The 16504-nt window shown below is 40.8% G+C and overlaps 2 protein-coding genes across 2 annotated transcripts; one reads left to right on the top strand and one right to left on the bottom strand.

Moving 5' to 3' along the window:
- Positions 1-1839: 1839 nt before the first annotated feature.
- Positions 1840-8784, bottom strand: ncbp2 (nuclear cap binding protein subunit 2). Its single transcript, XM_026148208.2, has 5 exons — positions 8609-8784; positions 8178-8264; positions 7386-7480; positions 4738-4876; positions 1840-2406 (listed from the first exon to the last, which is right to left on the bottom strand). Exons 1-5 carry the CDS (start codon positions 8681-8683, stop codon positions 2308-2310), a joined length of 495 nt encoding a protein of 164 aa, XP_026003993.1. The 5' UTR covers positions 8684-8784; the 3' UTR covers positions 1840-2307.
- A 5479-nt stretch (positions 8785-14263) lies between these two features.
- LOC145421313 (uncharacterized) lies at positions 14264-16187 on the top strand. The gene is made up of 2 exons (XM_080291437.1): positions 14264-14737; positions 15626-16187. The coding sequence occupies exons 1-2, from the start codon at positions 14478-14480 to the stop codon at positions 15894-15896; spliced, it is 531 nt and encodes a 176-aa protein (XP_080147563.1). The 5' UTR covers positions 14264-14477; the 3' UTR covers positions 15897-16187.
- Positions 16188-16504: the final 317 nt, after the last annotated feature.

Here is a 16504-nt window from a genome sequence, read left to right as displayed (position 1 = left end):
GGCTAGTTTCACGTTTTACATCTGGTTTAATATTTGCTTTATTTTTTAGCTTTTTTTATATTTGCATCTTAGTGTGGGGATATTATTGAAACAGAGACACCTACAACTTATAAAGTATGTGGGGCATGGGTATGCAGTTTGGGGGCCATTATACTCTTGGACCTCCTGGCACAGTTGCTGCTTATCTATGCCTGGGTCCAAATGAGTTATAAGACAACTGGTTCCTTGAGCAGCAGGGTGGCTAGCACTACTGTCTCACAGCAAGAAGGTCTTGGTCAGGTTAACTGGTGATTCTAAACTGCAATAGACCTGTCCATAGTGGGTTAACTAATCACTGCCGGAGTGTGAGGCACATCTGCCAAAAACAATCTGAGCAACTTGCTGAATACTTTTCACTTACCTCTACTCTACCTCTACTACTGATAGCAGACGCAGTGTCAGACCAAAGATGGAAATGGAGCATAATGAGTTTATAATTCTGTCTGATACTGACCTTTGCTGAGCCATTAACTGCTTTTGTTTATTTTTAGATACTCTACTCAGTACTCTACAGTCTTCCTAAGTACTCTGACAACTCCACAAATACTTCCTCCTATTGGGAATCACAGTTTTTGTTTGTTTGGGATTTTTTTTCCCGGGGAGTCCCCAGGAAGAGGCTATGAAAGTGAAAGAAAAGGGGGGGAAAGTGCAAGTACGTGTTTAAACTGTTAACTCTACGCTCTCGTCACTCTGAACAACCTAAGCTCACATGGAAATTGTATTCTTTTCAGTCTCACTGCCCTTCATTATTTCAAGGAACTCCACCCTCCTCTTCTGCCATCTTGTGTTCATTTTCAAAACCTGCTTGAAAGGATGTGATGTAGGAACTGGTGGTGAGGGCAAAATGAGAAAGCTAATTTCTAGTATTCTGCTTTGCTAATTGCTTCATCTCCACATCTCACGTTGAGATAAGAGAGCAGCTGACTACCTATTAAAACTTGCAATATTAAAATCACAGGCAGAGTGAGGACTGTACAATCCTGAGCTTTTCAAACTGTTCCATATTTAGTTTGTATAAAAGTGTAGGGAGGTGATGGGTTTAAAGTGTATATCCAAAATGTACTATTTCTTCTCCTTTTATTGCTGGATTTCCTTTATTTTATTACGCTCATATTATGACCACCAGCCTAACATTGCGTTGGTCCCCCTTATGCTGCCCTGATGAAAGTAATATCCACATGGATGGCATGAACCAAGGTTTCCCAGCAGAACATTGTCCAATGCTACACACTGCGTACAGCCTTGCTTCACTCCCCACATGCATCAATGTGTCTTTGCCACCCATGACCCTGTTGCTGCTTCGCCATGGTTCCTTCCATAAACCACTTTTGGTAGATACTGACCGTTTCAGACCGGGAACACCCCACAAGCGATGGCACTTTTGGAGACTAAGCTAGCCGTCACAATTTGGCCCTTTTCACTAACATTGTTATTTTTGTCCATTTTTTCCTGCTTCTAACACATCAGCTTTAAGATACACACACTAAAATATATATATATATATATATATATATATATATATATATATATAACACCACCTTTCTGCCACAGATAATAACAATGTATGTCTCTCATGTCTCCACACTGGAGAAGTAGCATACAGCAGACAGTAACACAAGTGGACACTTTACACAATTTGTATTTACAGCTTATTTCCATCAACTAGCATTTGTCAAACAGCCAAAATACAAAGAGGAAAAGGAATCAAACATTGCTACATTTTGTTCTTTAGCCGTATTTGAGAGAGATCGAAGATTTAAGCAAAGACCTGTTTAATCAAACAGACTCCACAAAATGACATGAACTTTCAAAAAAACAAGATTTTATTTTAAAAAGTATGCAGTTTTGGACATGGTTTCAAACATGGAACAGCAGACTACATCTTCAAAATTTCAGGTTGTTATTTGAACATGACACAGAAAATCAAGACGACAACTTTATCAGAGGGTTTCCAGCCTGCAGGAAAATCAATGGCATTTCTTTACACAGGATAATAAACATCACCAAATATCACATGTCAACCATGTAGACAGATGGCAGGTATATTAGTCGCAGAGGTGGGCAGAGCAAAAACCAAGCCTCCAAAACAAATAAATAACATCTGCTCACACCTGGATCCAGTGGTCCGAGCAGGACTGCTGCACAGGGCTTTCATGACAAAATTCAGATGATCTGTGGTAGCTTGCTGTGACCTTGTGGGAGAGTTCATCCGGAGCAGGACTGACAACTGGGACTCTGTAGTCCAGGCAGACTGCTGTGGACTTTATTCTAAAAACTATTGCGCACCTCTGTGGGTCGATGCTGCTGAGCCAGCTTACCATAACCGCCTCTCGCTGGATCATAATCCTGCCTGTACTCATCTCTCACCTACACAGTTACACACAGAAACACACAGAGAGGGGGGGGGAAAGGAAGAGAGTATAAATCAATCACTTGTTCAACTGAGACTAACACACTCTACCCAACCCTGTAAAATCAGCATCCAACCATTTGAGAAGCACTTCTCATCACTCCAACCTTTAACGTGACATTTGTTTAACCCTTTAAGACCTACCATAGAACCAAGTCCGCCAGAGCTTATATTATATTTTTACCTGCTGTGGAGCCATTTTTGGGAGCATTTCAAGTTGCTATACATCAATACAACCATTATAGCCCAGATTTTAATAATATGTATTCATTAAGTGCATAGTAATTACATAAATTGCAAAAAAGTGCAATAAACTACAAAAAAAAATTGAAAATCGTTTTTGTTTTTTAACATATATTTCTAGTTGGAGAAATTTAAGAGGCTTATCCCTCAAAACTGTAAATACAAAAAAGTTGCACAAAATAGTTTCCCACCACAGGAAATTTATTTTGAGTGTCTTCATAGTTTTATTTTTGAAATACACCAATTTTTATACACTGCAGGAAAAACGAAAATAAATATTATACTGCAAATTTGCAAAAAAGCAGCATATGCATCAAAATAAACTATTTCCAGCAGTGCAATATGAGTGCTAAGCATCCCAGAAACGACACAGAAAGTCATAAAGTCAAAGATAACTTTTAAAAAGACGAGTATAGGCTCTGAGGGCCTGATAGTAAAAAAGACTACATTTCCGCGAAAATGACGTCACTTCCGGTTTCGGGCAGGTAATGGCGGAAATGCAAAAGTTCGCGCTGACGTCTATTCCAACGTAGGAAGTGTTATGAACAGCTGATCGGATCGGCAAAGCGTGTTTCTGGAATATTATGTTTTTGTTCCTGCAAGCGCTTTTTATGCAGTTTTTGCAAAGCTTTATGTGGAAGGAAACTGTGACCTAGGACAAGCTGATGGCATAAGATGTGAGTACAACTCCTCCGGTTTCATATGCAAAAAAATTTTTTGCGCTAGCTTACGTGGTTGCAGAGCTACTGGGATTTAAAAATAGTTACGCAAAACAGAGCGTGTCCGCTCCGATCGGCTGTAAAGGGTTAATGAGCTGTTCTCAATGACCAAGACTAAACTTTTACGCTCCAACACAAACATTTTCAGGAGTCATACTGCTGGGTGTTTGTAGGAAAGGAAAATCTAAACAATAATCAGGTCCTTTGCCCAATATTTGCTGCCATGTTTACGCTCCCAGAAAGCTCGACAAAATAAAACATGATTATGTTATGTTGTGTTTGTTAACAGCATAATATACCAGCTCATTTTGCTAATGCATTACTACGGTAATGCCATCTATTTAAAGGCCATGGGTATTCATGCATAATTTATTTTCTAAGTTCTAAATATCATACTGGTGTATTAAAATGCCATGATAAAGTGTATTGATTTTTTGAATGCCATTTCAGTATGTGTCATTTTTCAAATGTCATAGTATGCTGCATTTTATGTTGTTGTCCAAAATATCTGCAGTGCAGAGATTGCTGAAGTGTTCAATGATAGACAATGATCGTCATGATGATGACAATCAGGCAAAAAGCATCAGCCAAACCTGAGCTCTCAACATAATGGAAACTACTACAATCACCAATTAAGTGTCCCTACTTTGGTGAGTTCATTTATGAATTGTATGAGTAAAATACCGTATTTTCCGGACTATAAGGCACACCGGATGATAAGGCGCATTAAACGAAACAAATCTGATATGATATGGATCTGAAAAGCAGACGCAAGCATTTCTGGACTGAAGTCTGGACAAGCGGCTTGAGGCGGCTGTTGTTTTTCGGGCTATATAAATAAAATTGAATTGAAAGTTGCTGATCTGAATGTTTAGTAACAAAGTGCACCCCAGTCAAGAGGTTTAAAAACTCTTATCTCACAATCAGTAAAAAAAAACAAAAACAAAACATAACATTAAAAACTAAACTGAAACAATATTTTTATCAAAGTGATAAAACTGCAGGTTATGCAGGGTTCGAATCACAACAGCATGATCTATTGGAGGCTGATTTCGTTCAAATAAACAAGATGAACAACTAAGTGTTTAAATTATACCAGTGAGCTGAGCTCTAAAGCCCAGATCAGAGACGTCGACAATGTTCTTTAACATTACTTTAGTCGTGGGTTAATATCTTTTTGGATTAATTCAAATACGAGTGCAGTTACTCACAGAACTAACTTTAAGCTTTGTAGTTTGCTCCAATAAAAATAAATAAATAAACCAGCAGTCGGCATCCACAGCAGGTTGCTTCCATTTATTAAAGTACTCATATCCTAACCCTCACCTGTCCTCCTGATTTGCCACGACCAAACTGTCTTCCTTCCTTGAAGCCGGCATCCCAGTCTGTCCTGATGATGCGGTCATCCAGCCGTGTGCCATTAATGAAGCGCATGGCATGCTCTGCATCTCCACGGGTGTAGTATCTGGGACAGCATTAAGGCACAACACGTGCAATTCATGATGTTCTGGTAACTTCTGAAGGGGATTCTGAAGTAGGGGTGGGCGATAGAAACGATATAAATATGGCCAACGATAGAGATTTTGACTATACCGCTCTACCGCGATAGCGCATGTTGATGATGTCATCAAGCTGTGCCTGTTTTGGTTGAAAGCATCGCAGCGGCTTCAACCATAATCATCTGCAAATTATGCCGGGCGACAGTCATAGCAAAGAGATGAAGCACTTTTAGAATATGAGGAAAGCCAAAAACTGCCCTTCCTCCACTTCCGTAACATTGATTCATTAATGTTGAATTCTCTCGCAGCTGTTCTATTCCCATGTTGTTGCAGTATATTGATAACTAACCTCGTATTGTGGATGAATAATCTCAGTTGTTCTCCTGAATGAAGTTTGGCCCATGTATAGCATCCTGCTATGCGATTGCATTTGTCCCTGACCACCAGAATCCCTCACATTAACTTTTATCGAGTGGACAAAAGTTGGCGTTTATCCTCCAGCTTCACTGTGCTAATGTTATGCTAACATAGCTGTGTTGCTAGCAATCACGTAGCACAACATTATATACCAGGTAGTCCAACTTCAGTAACCCTGTAAACGCCACTGCTGTTTAGTTTTCTGTCTTCATTTACCGTATTTTCACGACCATAAGGCGCACTTAAAAGTCTTAGATTTTCTTCAAAAAGTGCGGCGCGCCCTATAGCGCAGTGCGCCCTGTGTGTTGTAAGGAGGACGTAGTAGAGAACACCATGAGAACGCTAAAGGGTGAAGTGTGTGCGTTGACTTTATTGCACATACCTGTATAAAAGAACAGGTATGTGCGTTATGCAGGACATCGTTGTTTTAACAACCCTGAAAATGGCAAAGAGACACGCTTACGAAGCACAGTTTAAACTGAAGGCCATCAGCTACGCGGAGGAACATGGAAATCGAGCAGCGGCGAGAGAATTTAAGATTAATGAATCGATGGTTCGCAAGTGGAGGAAGCTGGAAAACAAGCTCCGGCAGGTCAAGAAGACGCAGCTGAGTTTCCGCGGACATAAGGCGATCATCAAGCAAAGAACGAGCGGGAGAAGCGTTTTGACGGTCACCATTCGGCTAAAAGCAGTTTCACTTTCACTTTTTATGAAACGGTGCCATTTTTCCATCCGGACCAGGACTACGGTAGCGCAGCAACTTCCAGCGGATTATAAGGAAAAGCTGGCCATCTTCCGCTCCTACTGCAGCAAACACATCGGCGACAAACACATCCAGCGATGGATGACCGATGGAGACCACAATTTAACCAAGAGTGGAAACCAGCGCCGGGCGAGTTACGCCACAATTTGCCAATGGATTGTAGATGCTTGGGCTAACATGTCTGCTGGCACTGTTGTTCGAGCTTTCGCAAAAGCCGGCATCATTTCCGAGGAGCCGCACGGCACGGAAAGTGACTCTGACAGTGAAGAAAGTGAACCTGGCATGTTTGATGGAGATTTAGCGCAGCTGTTCAATTCAGACACAGAGGATGAGGACTTCGATGGGTTTGATTGATGATAAAAATGTGAGTACCAAACTTTGTTTTGCTCCTGCTTTATTTTTAAATACGCACACTTGTATGCTTGTGTGTTGTTGATGATGACGATTACTGGTAATAAAAATGTGAGTAAGGTACCGAACTCAGGTTTGCTCCCGCTTTATTTTTAAATACGCATACGGTACTTGTATGCGCCCTATGATCCAGTGCGCCTTATGTGTGTGTTAAATACAGTAATGGCACACATAACTGAGACTGCGCCTTTTAGCACAGTGCGTCTTATGGTCGTGAAAATACGGTATGTTGGAAGTGGTAGCAGAGCTGTACGTTTTAATTAGCTTCAAAAATCTCTCAGTCAGAACATGGTATGAAATGTTTAGGTGTAAACTAGCGAGCTAACTTTCTGTTAACTTGTAACTCCGTTAAATGTAATAAATTCTGTTTTCATGGATGCCTGGATGTTAAACTTAATTGTTACACCTGGTAAAGCAGCAACGCTGATGATTTTATTAAAGATGAAAGAATTTAGATCGTTTTTAACTCTGTGTTCATTTGACTTTGGGAGCTGAAGAGGACGGAGTTTTGGACCCAGATTACTCTGCGAAGCTCCTCACTATGGCAGCCGTAATGCTCTGACAATCCATCAAGCAGTGCGGCTTACCAAAGTAGTACTAAAACATTTAACAGATTTCTGCAGCCAAAATCAGTTCGAGGTCAGTAGGTCATACATAAGGCACACTCTCGATTTTTGAGAAAATTAAAGGATTTTACGTGTGCCTTATAGTGTGGAAAATACGTTATACAGAAGAAAATAATATATCGCGATATATATCGTTACCACACGTGCTAAAATTATACCATGATATGGATTTTAGGCCATATCACCCAGCCCTATTCTGAAGGCAGTCAAATTACTGACAGTTTCTTTTAGCATGAATTAAATATTTTTGAAGGATACTCGACAAAGCAGAACCCACAAGCAGTCTTCTTGATTTTGTCCAGGCCAATGATGATACGCTTGACATCTCCACTTTTAGAAAACAGCTCATGTACCTGTTCACAGTGGCAAAAAAAGTTAGAAAACTTGAGAAAATTTAACAAAATATCTTCTGTGAATTTTCCAACTCTGGGACTTCTCTTATGATAAACTATCAGAAAAATCAACACTGAAAATATGTCTATTATGTGTTTTTTGACATATATTTTATGTGCGACACATTGACGTTCAGTTTTTTTCCATCAAATTTTCCAACCCTTGAACACAAAGACAGCTTGAGTGCAGTACTGCTGAAAGTGTCAAGCTGCTGTGAAGCTCAAAACAGCTAAAATGCCACTTTTACATGACTTTTGTCAGGCACACAACATGGCTCACTCATCCATTCATACAAGCACTTTCCATCGCACAGTCACACACAATTGGGGAAAGCAACTTGGGGTTCAGCATCTTGCCCAAGGATACTTAGGAAAACCAACAATCTTCCAATTAGTAGATAACCTGCTCCATATAAACACTTGAAGCTTATGTGTAATGCCAGTGGTGTTTTGCTGGCATAACTATAGGACAATATTTGACTAACTATATTTGTTTTGAAGACAGATCACATGCACTGTTTTATAAATGAGTCTCCTAATGTATTAATAGCTCAGTCAGCAATTTTCAGCATCATATTGGTCTCTTTGAAGAAGAAATTCAGCAACTTTCCAATAAAGCCGAGTTATTACTTTAACTGGTGAAGGTTTTGTGTCTTACCTGCTCCTCGGTGGTGTAGAAGGAGAGGTTGCCCACATACAAAGTGTTGCTCTGCTTCAGAAGCTTCTCCTGATCATAGCGATTACCCTAAAAGCACAAGCAACGTTACAAATGTTTAAAAAAAATTGCTCTCAATAAGTTGACATTATAGCGTTCAAACGACCTGTGTTGAAGCAAGGAGTTAAGTTATAAGTTAGCCACGCTTTAGTCCCAACGAAGCATCATAAAACAACATCAGGAGTTTTTAAGGCCAGGTTAAAATACAGAGATGTGTTTTGCTGTTCTGTTTGTTCCCGAGTCACCTCCACCTCCACTACACAGCACCGCTCGCCTTTGTTGTTTGCTAACAGTTAGCTAAAAGACACATTACATTTACATTCCCGTAAATTACGATAAGTCACCGCCTTCCTAAAGACCACTTCCTCATTTACCTTAAAGTGTTGGTCTCTGTATTGGCTAATGTCAATGTAAGAATCACTGTTTAGCGCATTTAGTTTAACAGACATCGTGGAAAAAATCGCAGTGAGGCGCTTTGCTGCTCTTCAACTAGGAGCATGCCGGAAAAGCGATGATGTTGCTTCCGTTTCATGTGTCCGTCCTTTGAATAAGTCCGGGTACAGCAACTTCTATATCAGGTTAATGGCGCCGCCTGTTGGTATCACTGACTGTAGAAAACACATAACAGTGATTTGTACAGTCATCGGTTGATATTCAATCATTGCCAAAATACAGTCACTGTTACCAGCAGGCAGACTGTCTGTGACAGTTTAAAGACCTATTTGCATAAATCATAAAACCCCAAAACCTTAAAAACAGATGTTAAAAAATGTTAATTACGCATCAAAATACTATTTTGAGTCCTGTTTCTATTACACAAGTGCAAGGGCATAATCACGCATGAACTTCAACTATTTTTTTTAAATAATACTAAAAATATGTTTTTTAACGAAAGGTCACAGTACCTCAAAGTCAACAAAAATAAATAAATAAAAATAAAACAACAAACTTGGCTTTTATTCCCAAAATACAGATTTTTTTATTCATTAATATTACAGTTTTAAAAGTTTGTCGTTCGTTTTGTTTCTTGTATCCAAACTGGACACAAAAAGACTGAAAGCTTGCTACTGTTAAACTGAGTCGTAGTCACATGACTGCTGGAGCTGTGTGAGATGTGGTGCCACGCTGATGGCTACTGCACTTTTATTATTATTGGCTACTAAAGGATCAGTGCCCCTCTTTTCCTTCGTTCTTCTTCTGCTATTTTTTAAATAGTTTATTCTGTTAATATTTTACTGTTTTATATATGTTATATATGTTGAGAAAATGTGTTTGTGTGTGGGGGGGATTAATTTACTTTAATCTTATGCTTAACAAAAAGTTATTATTAATTAATGAAGCTGAGCTCTCTTAGGCAAACTAGTCTCCAGGCTCCGTAACAGACATTTAGAGCTCTTTTTTGGATGTTGGCTGCCTTTTACTTGTCTGTGAAGATGATTCAACACCACTTCAGTAATGTTGAGGCCTGGGCTCTGATGAGGTAAATACATGACAGACAGTCTTCCATTTTGGGTCTTTCTAGTTTCAATTAGAAGAGTGAAAACAAAATTTCCATTTTTGCAACAGGATGCTAGTAAGACTTTCAGAAAGCCTGCAGAACTACTGCTGAAGACCATAAAAACAATTGCAAGCCTGCTTGAAATTAAAATAGAAATAACTAGGGGTTAGCTAAAGTAGTTTTCAAGTAGTAAAAAAAACAAAAACAAATCAAAACAACAAAAGTACTAACAAACACTTTATTACATAATTCAAATTCTTACTGTTAAACCCCCCCCCCCCCCCAAAAAACGTATCCTAGTCTGACACGACTCCCACGTCACACTAAATTATTTCCTGAACAAAAAAACCCCCTAAATAACAAAAACAGTGTGCAGATGTGAATAAACCCGCTTTATAAAATTAAAGAAATTAAGAAATGAGATGAAGAGACGGTACAGCGTATTGAGCCCACAGTAAAATACAGGGCATAGGTGCTGCTGTCAACTCTCACTCTAGAGCTTAGCTGGTACAAACAGCCAGTTCTTGTATCTTCTCAACTTCAATTCAATGACTCAGAGCATAAAAGCAAAGCTGGTAGAAGGAAAACAGGAGCTTTGCTGACTCTTCTCTCACATTTGCCTTTTAATCTTCATCAGAGGTCACATGGTCTCCACTCAGCAGCACCTCCTGGAACCTGGAAAAATAAAGTCAAAGCGCATATTGTTATAGTCAAAGTAGAAAAACAACAAAAAAACAACCAGTGTGTGTCAATCAAATCAGTATGTCCAAGGACATCATCCCCTTAACAGATCCTGAAGGTTTTTCATATGCAGTAGTTACATTTTGAGTTCTCCAAAGAACAAAGCATTATTATCTGTGTAGATAGTTTAGTCTGGGTTTCGGCTTTGTTGCTGGAGCAATTGGCCTTTCAATGATCGAACAATCCTCAAAGAGAGAGAAAGTGAGTAATGCGTGATGCAGACCATTCTGACAGATCTGCTGGGTCTGGCAGAGATTTAGTCATAATGTAAATATCCCTGCTCTTAACACACCTGCTAACCTAATCTACCCAAGCTCAAAAGACATGCAAACAATGCAAAAGTGAGAGACATTCTTACTTCTGTGTCAGGAAGAAGGACAAGCCGATCTTCTAAAATCTATGCACAGCTTCAAAAAGGGAGTTTGTGAATCATTTGGAATTAAGATGATTTCACTCAACTTGAATAGAACCTGAATAAGCTAATTAACACACATAGTTGTGCTTTTCATTGCTTAATTGAACACATTAAGAAATTATGGCAAAGACTGGAAAGAGTTAAAAATTAACTCTTGAATTCAATAACTTGTGAAACAAGTTAACAATCAGATATGGCCAATAAGTGCTTACGCAACACGCAGAATGCTGAGGAGAAACAGTGGAGCCTTCCTTCCTACAAAACTCCCAGGATGTGAAGATCAAAAAATCCCTTTGAAGGTCCTACCCCAGGATCTTAGCTGGATTAGTGTCAAACCTAATCAAAACCTTAATGTTGTTTCACTGTCTTCCAGTTATTCTGGTGCTAATTAACTCGTAATTTCTTCTTCAGCTCTCAGCGAAGGCGGTCGCACTTTTCTCCTCTCCTCCTCACCCTTATCTTCCCTGCTTAGCCTCTATGTCCTTGTCTTGTCTTGTGTGCATTACTTTCCCTGGAATAGCCTCCCACTGTCGTTCTCTAAAACCTAAAAGAGAATTATGGATTTGATCAACTGGTCTCTGAATGCTATTGACACCCTTTTCTCAATGAGAAATCTGGGCTCGGGAGAGCCTGAGTGCCCTGGAGGGACTTTCCCTGCCGGATACACGATGGACGGGTGGCAGAACTGGAGGATCATGTGCCTGGCGGGACTGTCGATCGAGGACGCTGAAGATATCTATCTATTCGGAACCGTGATAACAGGGTTCATGCTGATCGGAGTTGGCTTAGCCCTGGTTTATCGGAGAAATAAGAGAGCGGAAGCGGCTGTTCAAACCCCCCCAAGGCTGCCCACTGGAATCGAAATGGAACGAGGCGCAACCTCTCACAATGAACGTAATATGGTCAACATCTTGGAGACGCTTGCAGCTACTGTGAAGGCTCAAAACCATTGAGCGTATGGGGGGAAACATCAGAGAGAGGCCTGCTCAAAATGAGACCCTTGAGCGACAGTTGGAAGACATCGCGGAACGGATCACTGCAGTTGTGAGGTCTCAGAATCAAAAGAATGATAACACCATGGAACAGAAGTTTAATACCATCATGGGGAGGCTCGCGACTCTCCAACGGGATTGAGAGACCAGCGTCGGAGTGTTAAAGAGCAGCCTGAAAATTCTCCTGGGCTGCTCGCATGGAAATTAACAAAATCAACATGAACATTGCGGATCCCCATCACGGCGCCAGCTGCAGGCCCAAGGCTGGAGCCGAACAATCACTCCCTGATAACGACTGTGTTACGGCTATTCTTCCCATCCCATGCAAGGACACCTGGATTGGCTGGAGGACTGTTTACTTAGCCTGATAGGCCGAAGGACACGGTCTCAGCTGAACTATGGACACGCACACACATACACTTACACTGATAGGCACTCACTCATCCCCCCTCCCTTTCCAACGCCTTCGATGCTTGTTTCCTGCGAGGGAACACGGCGGGTCTGTGTGCCGCGCTGGAATGGTAGCGCTGTGCAGGGCGGCTGCTGTGTTCGCTTCGGATTACTCCTCACCCCCCACCCACCCCTGTGGCTTGTCATGTCTTCACAATGTTGTGCTGTGGACATTTATGTGCTTTTTTTCTGCAGAGGAGTTTTTTTGTTTCCTGTTCTCATGCTGTCCTACCATGGAAGCACAGCATGAGTAGGGGTCTCTTTTTTTCCTCTTGTACTTTCCCCACTGTGGTGTACATTTCAATGTTTTTTTCTCTGATTCTACCAATCTCCGACCTGTATCCCCATGTAATGTTTGTGCTATATGTGTAAGGTCGGGGGGGGTCCCATTTCACTGCAGGGCAACCTGCATGTGACAAATAAAGCTTTGATTGGTATTCTTATTGCTTTGCAAGCTCCAGGTTATGGACTGCTGTCCTGACAAAATGTCTTCATGCAATTTAACTTCATTATTTCTTCAATTGTCGCAAGGTGTCATGGGCTCGAGAACGCAGTGGCAAAACATGAGACTACCACCTCCATGCTTAATACTTAGGAGCAGGTTTTCTTGGAGTGCAGTGGTTTCCTTACTGTTTTCATCCTATTTGTGCAGATGTCTGCAGGTGTTTTGCTGCTACCTCTTTTGGGATTGAAGCCTTGGGATGATCTCTGCAGTATGTCTCAAATGCAGAGGAGCAGCAGCCCTAAATTACACCTAATTTACAGACAATTTGGCTCATTGTAGACTGATGAACATTCATGTCACTGTAGTTTTTCTCGCCTTTCCCACTTCTTTTCATCACAGTAATGCTTCTAAGGTCCTGTGAAAGCTGTCGCAAACAAGGCATGTTAAATGCCAAGCAGGTTTCCTTAAGAGGTGCAGACTTTGCTTGCCTTTATTTACAGGAATGAAACCTCCTGCAGCCCACACTTCAAATTTCATGTCTTAAATCTGAACACCAAGCAAGCAATTTATTTTTTATAGCACTTTCAAAACAACTCCCACCTGAACACAAAGTGCTGTACACTTGACATGCCAGAAATGATACATTGAATAAGTTAAAAAATAAAAGATAAAGATAAAAAAAATTTTAAAAGATGATAATTAAAATGACATTTAAATTAATAAAATTCAACCACAAATAGCAAATAAATAAATAAAATAGTATAAAATGGTAATTAGAATAACATTTAAAATAAATAAAATCAGCACATTAGATTAAAACAATAAAATCAGGGTCATATGCCAAGGAGTAAAAATAGGTTTTAAGACGTGTTTTAAAAGTTGACAGTGAAGGGGCCTCTCTAATGTGCTGGGGCAGATTGTTCCAGAGATTTGGAGCAGCAATAGAGAAGGCCCTGTCCCCTCTGAGCTTTCTCTTGGACCTGAGCTTCCCTCTCTCACCCTGTTGGACAACATCTACAGCCCGTTCTCACTCCCGAGGCGTAACATGTCGACGTTTTGTCACGTCCCGCGGCGTTCCTGAGGAACGCGAAAGGAGACCTTTGGCGTTCTTATGGTACGCAGCGGGTTATGGCTGGAATCCAGTGCAATGAAGCTCCCGCGGTAATAGACGTTCCAGCCCTGTATTCCAGCCCTAACCATAACCTTATTCCTGATCTTAACCAGGACTATAATGATGTTAAATAGCGTGTTTCTAAGCGATTTGAAGAAAAAGAGCGAACATGTGTAGATGGAGTCCAGGCGGTTCTCATATTTCCTCTTTTTTCCGAGGTCATCATTTAGGAACGTGGTGGGTAGCCGAAAACGTAATATGTTGACGATTTGTCACCTAGCGTATGTTACGCTTTGGGAGTGAGAACGTATTGTCTGTACATTCTAATTCCGTTGTTTTCATTCAAACTCTGGTCTGTACATTCTAACGGTGTGTTCACACCGAACGCGATGGACGCGAATAAAACGCCCCAAACGCCCCTAATTTGACGCGTGTACATTCGCGTCTCAACGCGTGTCCAAGAAAAATCCATCGTTTGACGCGCGTGAACCGGAAATGTGGGAGGAATGTGGGAGGGAGTTGTGCCAGACTGGTATCTTTGCAAGATGGCAGCTATCGAGCTAGCGCTTGAAGAGAGAGTCTCCCTTCTCTATGTACTGTGGAGAGCAGAGCAGCGGCGTAAAAGACGTCCTCGCCGTACCTGGGTCCATCAGGTCCTCCAGAGGCATGAGCAGTTTGGTGAGTTTCACCACTTGCTCCAGGAGCTGCGCCTGGATGACGGCCGATTCCAGCGCTATCACCGTCGGCCAGTTTGAGGACCTGCTTTCCCTCGTCGGTCCCAGCATCGCCCGCTTAAACACCAACTACAGACGCTCAATCCCAACTGCAGAGCGCCTGTCCGTCTGCCTGAGGTTAGTAAAACTATTTAATACGGTAGTCCTTTATTGATATCTGTGCTAATATGCTAATCCATCCAGTTATACACTGCTAACATGGATGTGCTATGCTAACAGTGAATGCTGTCGGTGTTTACTGAAAGCAAACTGTGGTACAAAGACGACTGTTTATAATATTTCTAGTGATACTCAGAAGCTCTCATCAAGTCCCGATTTAATTCGATTTATGCTGTTATCAGTGTTTGAATGATAGCATGGCTGTGGTGTCACATCAATGTATGCGCTCGGTGTTTGCTGATATCAAACTGTAGCATTAGCACCACTGAGTTAACCTTTGTAGTGATACTCACTCCTTTTTATTTAGACCTGGTTTAATTCTGGGATAGTTGAATATTTGTATATAATCCCTGCAGCTGTCAGACTCTATAGCAGGGGTCACAGCCTTTATTAAAACAGAGTTAGATAAAACTGTGAACAGTTTGGTTCATCTCTAGTTACATGGTTCTATCTTGATAAGCTGTCTTATCACAGATTAATTTCTCAAAAATATTAATGATTTAAGCAAGGAAAGGGCTACATGTCAACATACAACTCTTTATTTCTATTAATGTCTCACTTCATTCCTACCTGATTGACATGTTTAGGAATTATGAGTGATTGGCTCACTGTAGTTGTGAAAGTTGCTACCAATCAAATTATGATATGTTAAAGTTAAAACAAAACACAACTGTTTTAGATATTATCTAATATACATTTTGTAATTATCCTTATAATTACAAAATGTTTTATGTAAGATTTAAGTTTTGTGATTTATATCTGACATCACAAAAGTATTTTGGAATTTGAATAATGTATTTTGTAACTGCAGTACACATAATACTGATTTTGAACAATTTTGTCCAGGTTCCTTGTCACCGGGGACTCCTTCAGGACCATCGCGTTCAGTTTCAGAGTCGGTGTGTCCACGGTGAGCCAGATCACCCCCCAGGCAGCGACGTCCATCTGGGACTGTCTAGTGGACGACTTCATGGCTGTGCCTTCACCTGGAGACTGGCGGTCCATCACAGAGGGATTCCAGGAGCGCTGGAACTTTCCTCTGTGCTGTGCAGCTCTGGATGGGAAGCACATCCAGACAAAGGCACCCCATATATCATATAGGAGACACACACATTGATATACACTAAATATTCATTTCTTTTTTGTGGTGCCCAAATTGATGCACCTGCTTGATTTTGTTTAAACAATTATTGCACACTTTCTGTAAATCCAGTAAACTTCTTTTCACTTCTCAAATATCACTGTGTGTGTCTCCTGTATGATATTTAACTGACATTTTTTATTGTAACAACCAACGATTTATACAGGACAATGATGGCTATTAACAAGGTTGCCCAAACTTCTGCATCCCACTGTATCAGTATATTTTGTCATTAGTATAATATGAAATAAATTCTACATGTGTCAAGTTGTGTGCCAACATTTGCTGTGTAGTAGAACTGAGACATTAGTTATTATAAACATTTATTTGAAATAATATTAAAAGTCTCAAACAGAAAAACATTAAACATAAATATATAAAATATAAGAATTTACAGAGAGACAGGAATAAAAAGGACCAGCTGCTCTCCAGAGCAGGAACAAGGCTGAGGAGGAAATGCTCCATTGGAGACTGGTGTGGCCTCTTCAGGGACTCCAGGATGGCCAGCTCCACCGCCGATGGACCGTCCTGGGACCCGTCCCTCATCTGCCTCGGAGCCATCCTCCTCTGTGGGCCTGTAAAAC

The sequence above is a fragment of the Astatotilapia calliptera genome, chromosome 17 (genome assembly GCF_964374335.1).
Source record: "Astatotilapia calliptera chromosome 17, fAstCal68.1, whole genome shotgun sequence".
NCBI lineage: Eukaryota > Metazoa > Chordata > Actinopteri > Cichliformes > Cichlidae > Astatotilapia > Astatotilapia calliptera.
The sequence above is the reverse complement of the archived record's forward strand: the minus strand, read 5'-3'. Positions and strand labels throughout refer to the sequence as shown.

Coding starts and splice junctions, on each gene's coding strand:
- ncbp2 (XM_026148208.2), bottom strand. CDS start 8,683: ATGTCTGTTAAACTAAATGCGCTAAACAGTGATTCTTACATTGACATT. Junction 8,265..8,608: donor ACAGAGACCAACACTTTAAG/GTAAATGAGGAA, acceptor TTGTGCTTTTAG/GGTAATCGCTATGATCAGGA. Junction 4,877..7,385: donor TGTGGGTTCTGCTTTGTCGA/GTATCCTTCAAA, acceptor ATGCTGTCCCAG/ATACTACACCCGTGGAGATG.
- LOC145421313 (XM_080291437.1), top strand. CDS start 14,478: ATGTACTGTGGAGAGCAGAGCAGCGGCGTAAAAGACGTCCTCGCCGTA. Junction 14,738..15,625: donor CGCCTGTCCGTCTGCCTGAG/GTTAGTAAAACT, acceptor AATTTTGTCCAG/GTTCCTTGTCACCGGGGACT.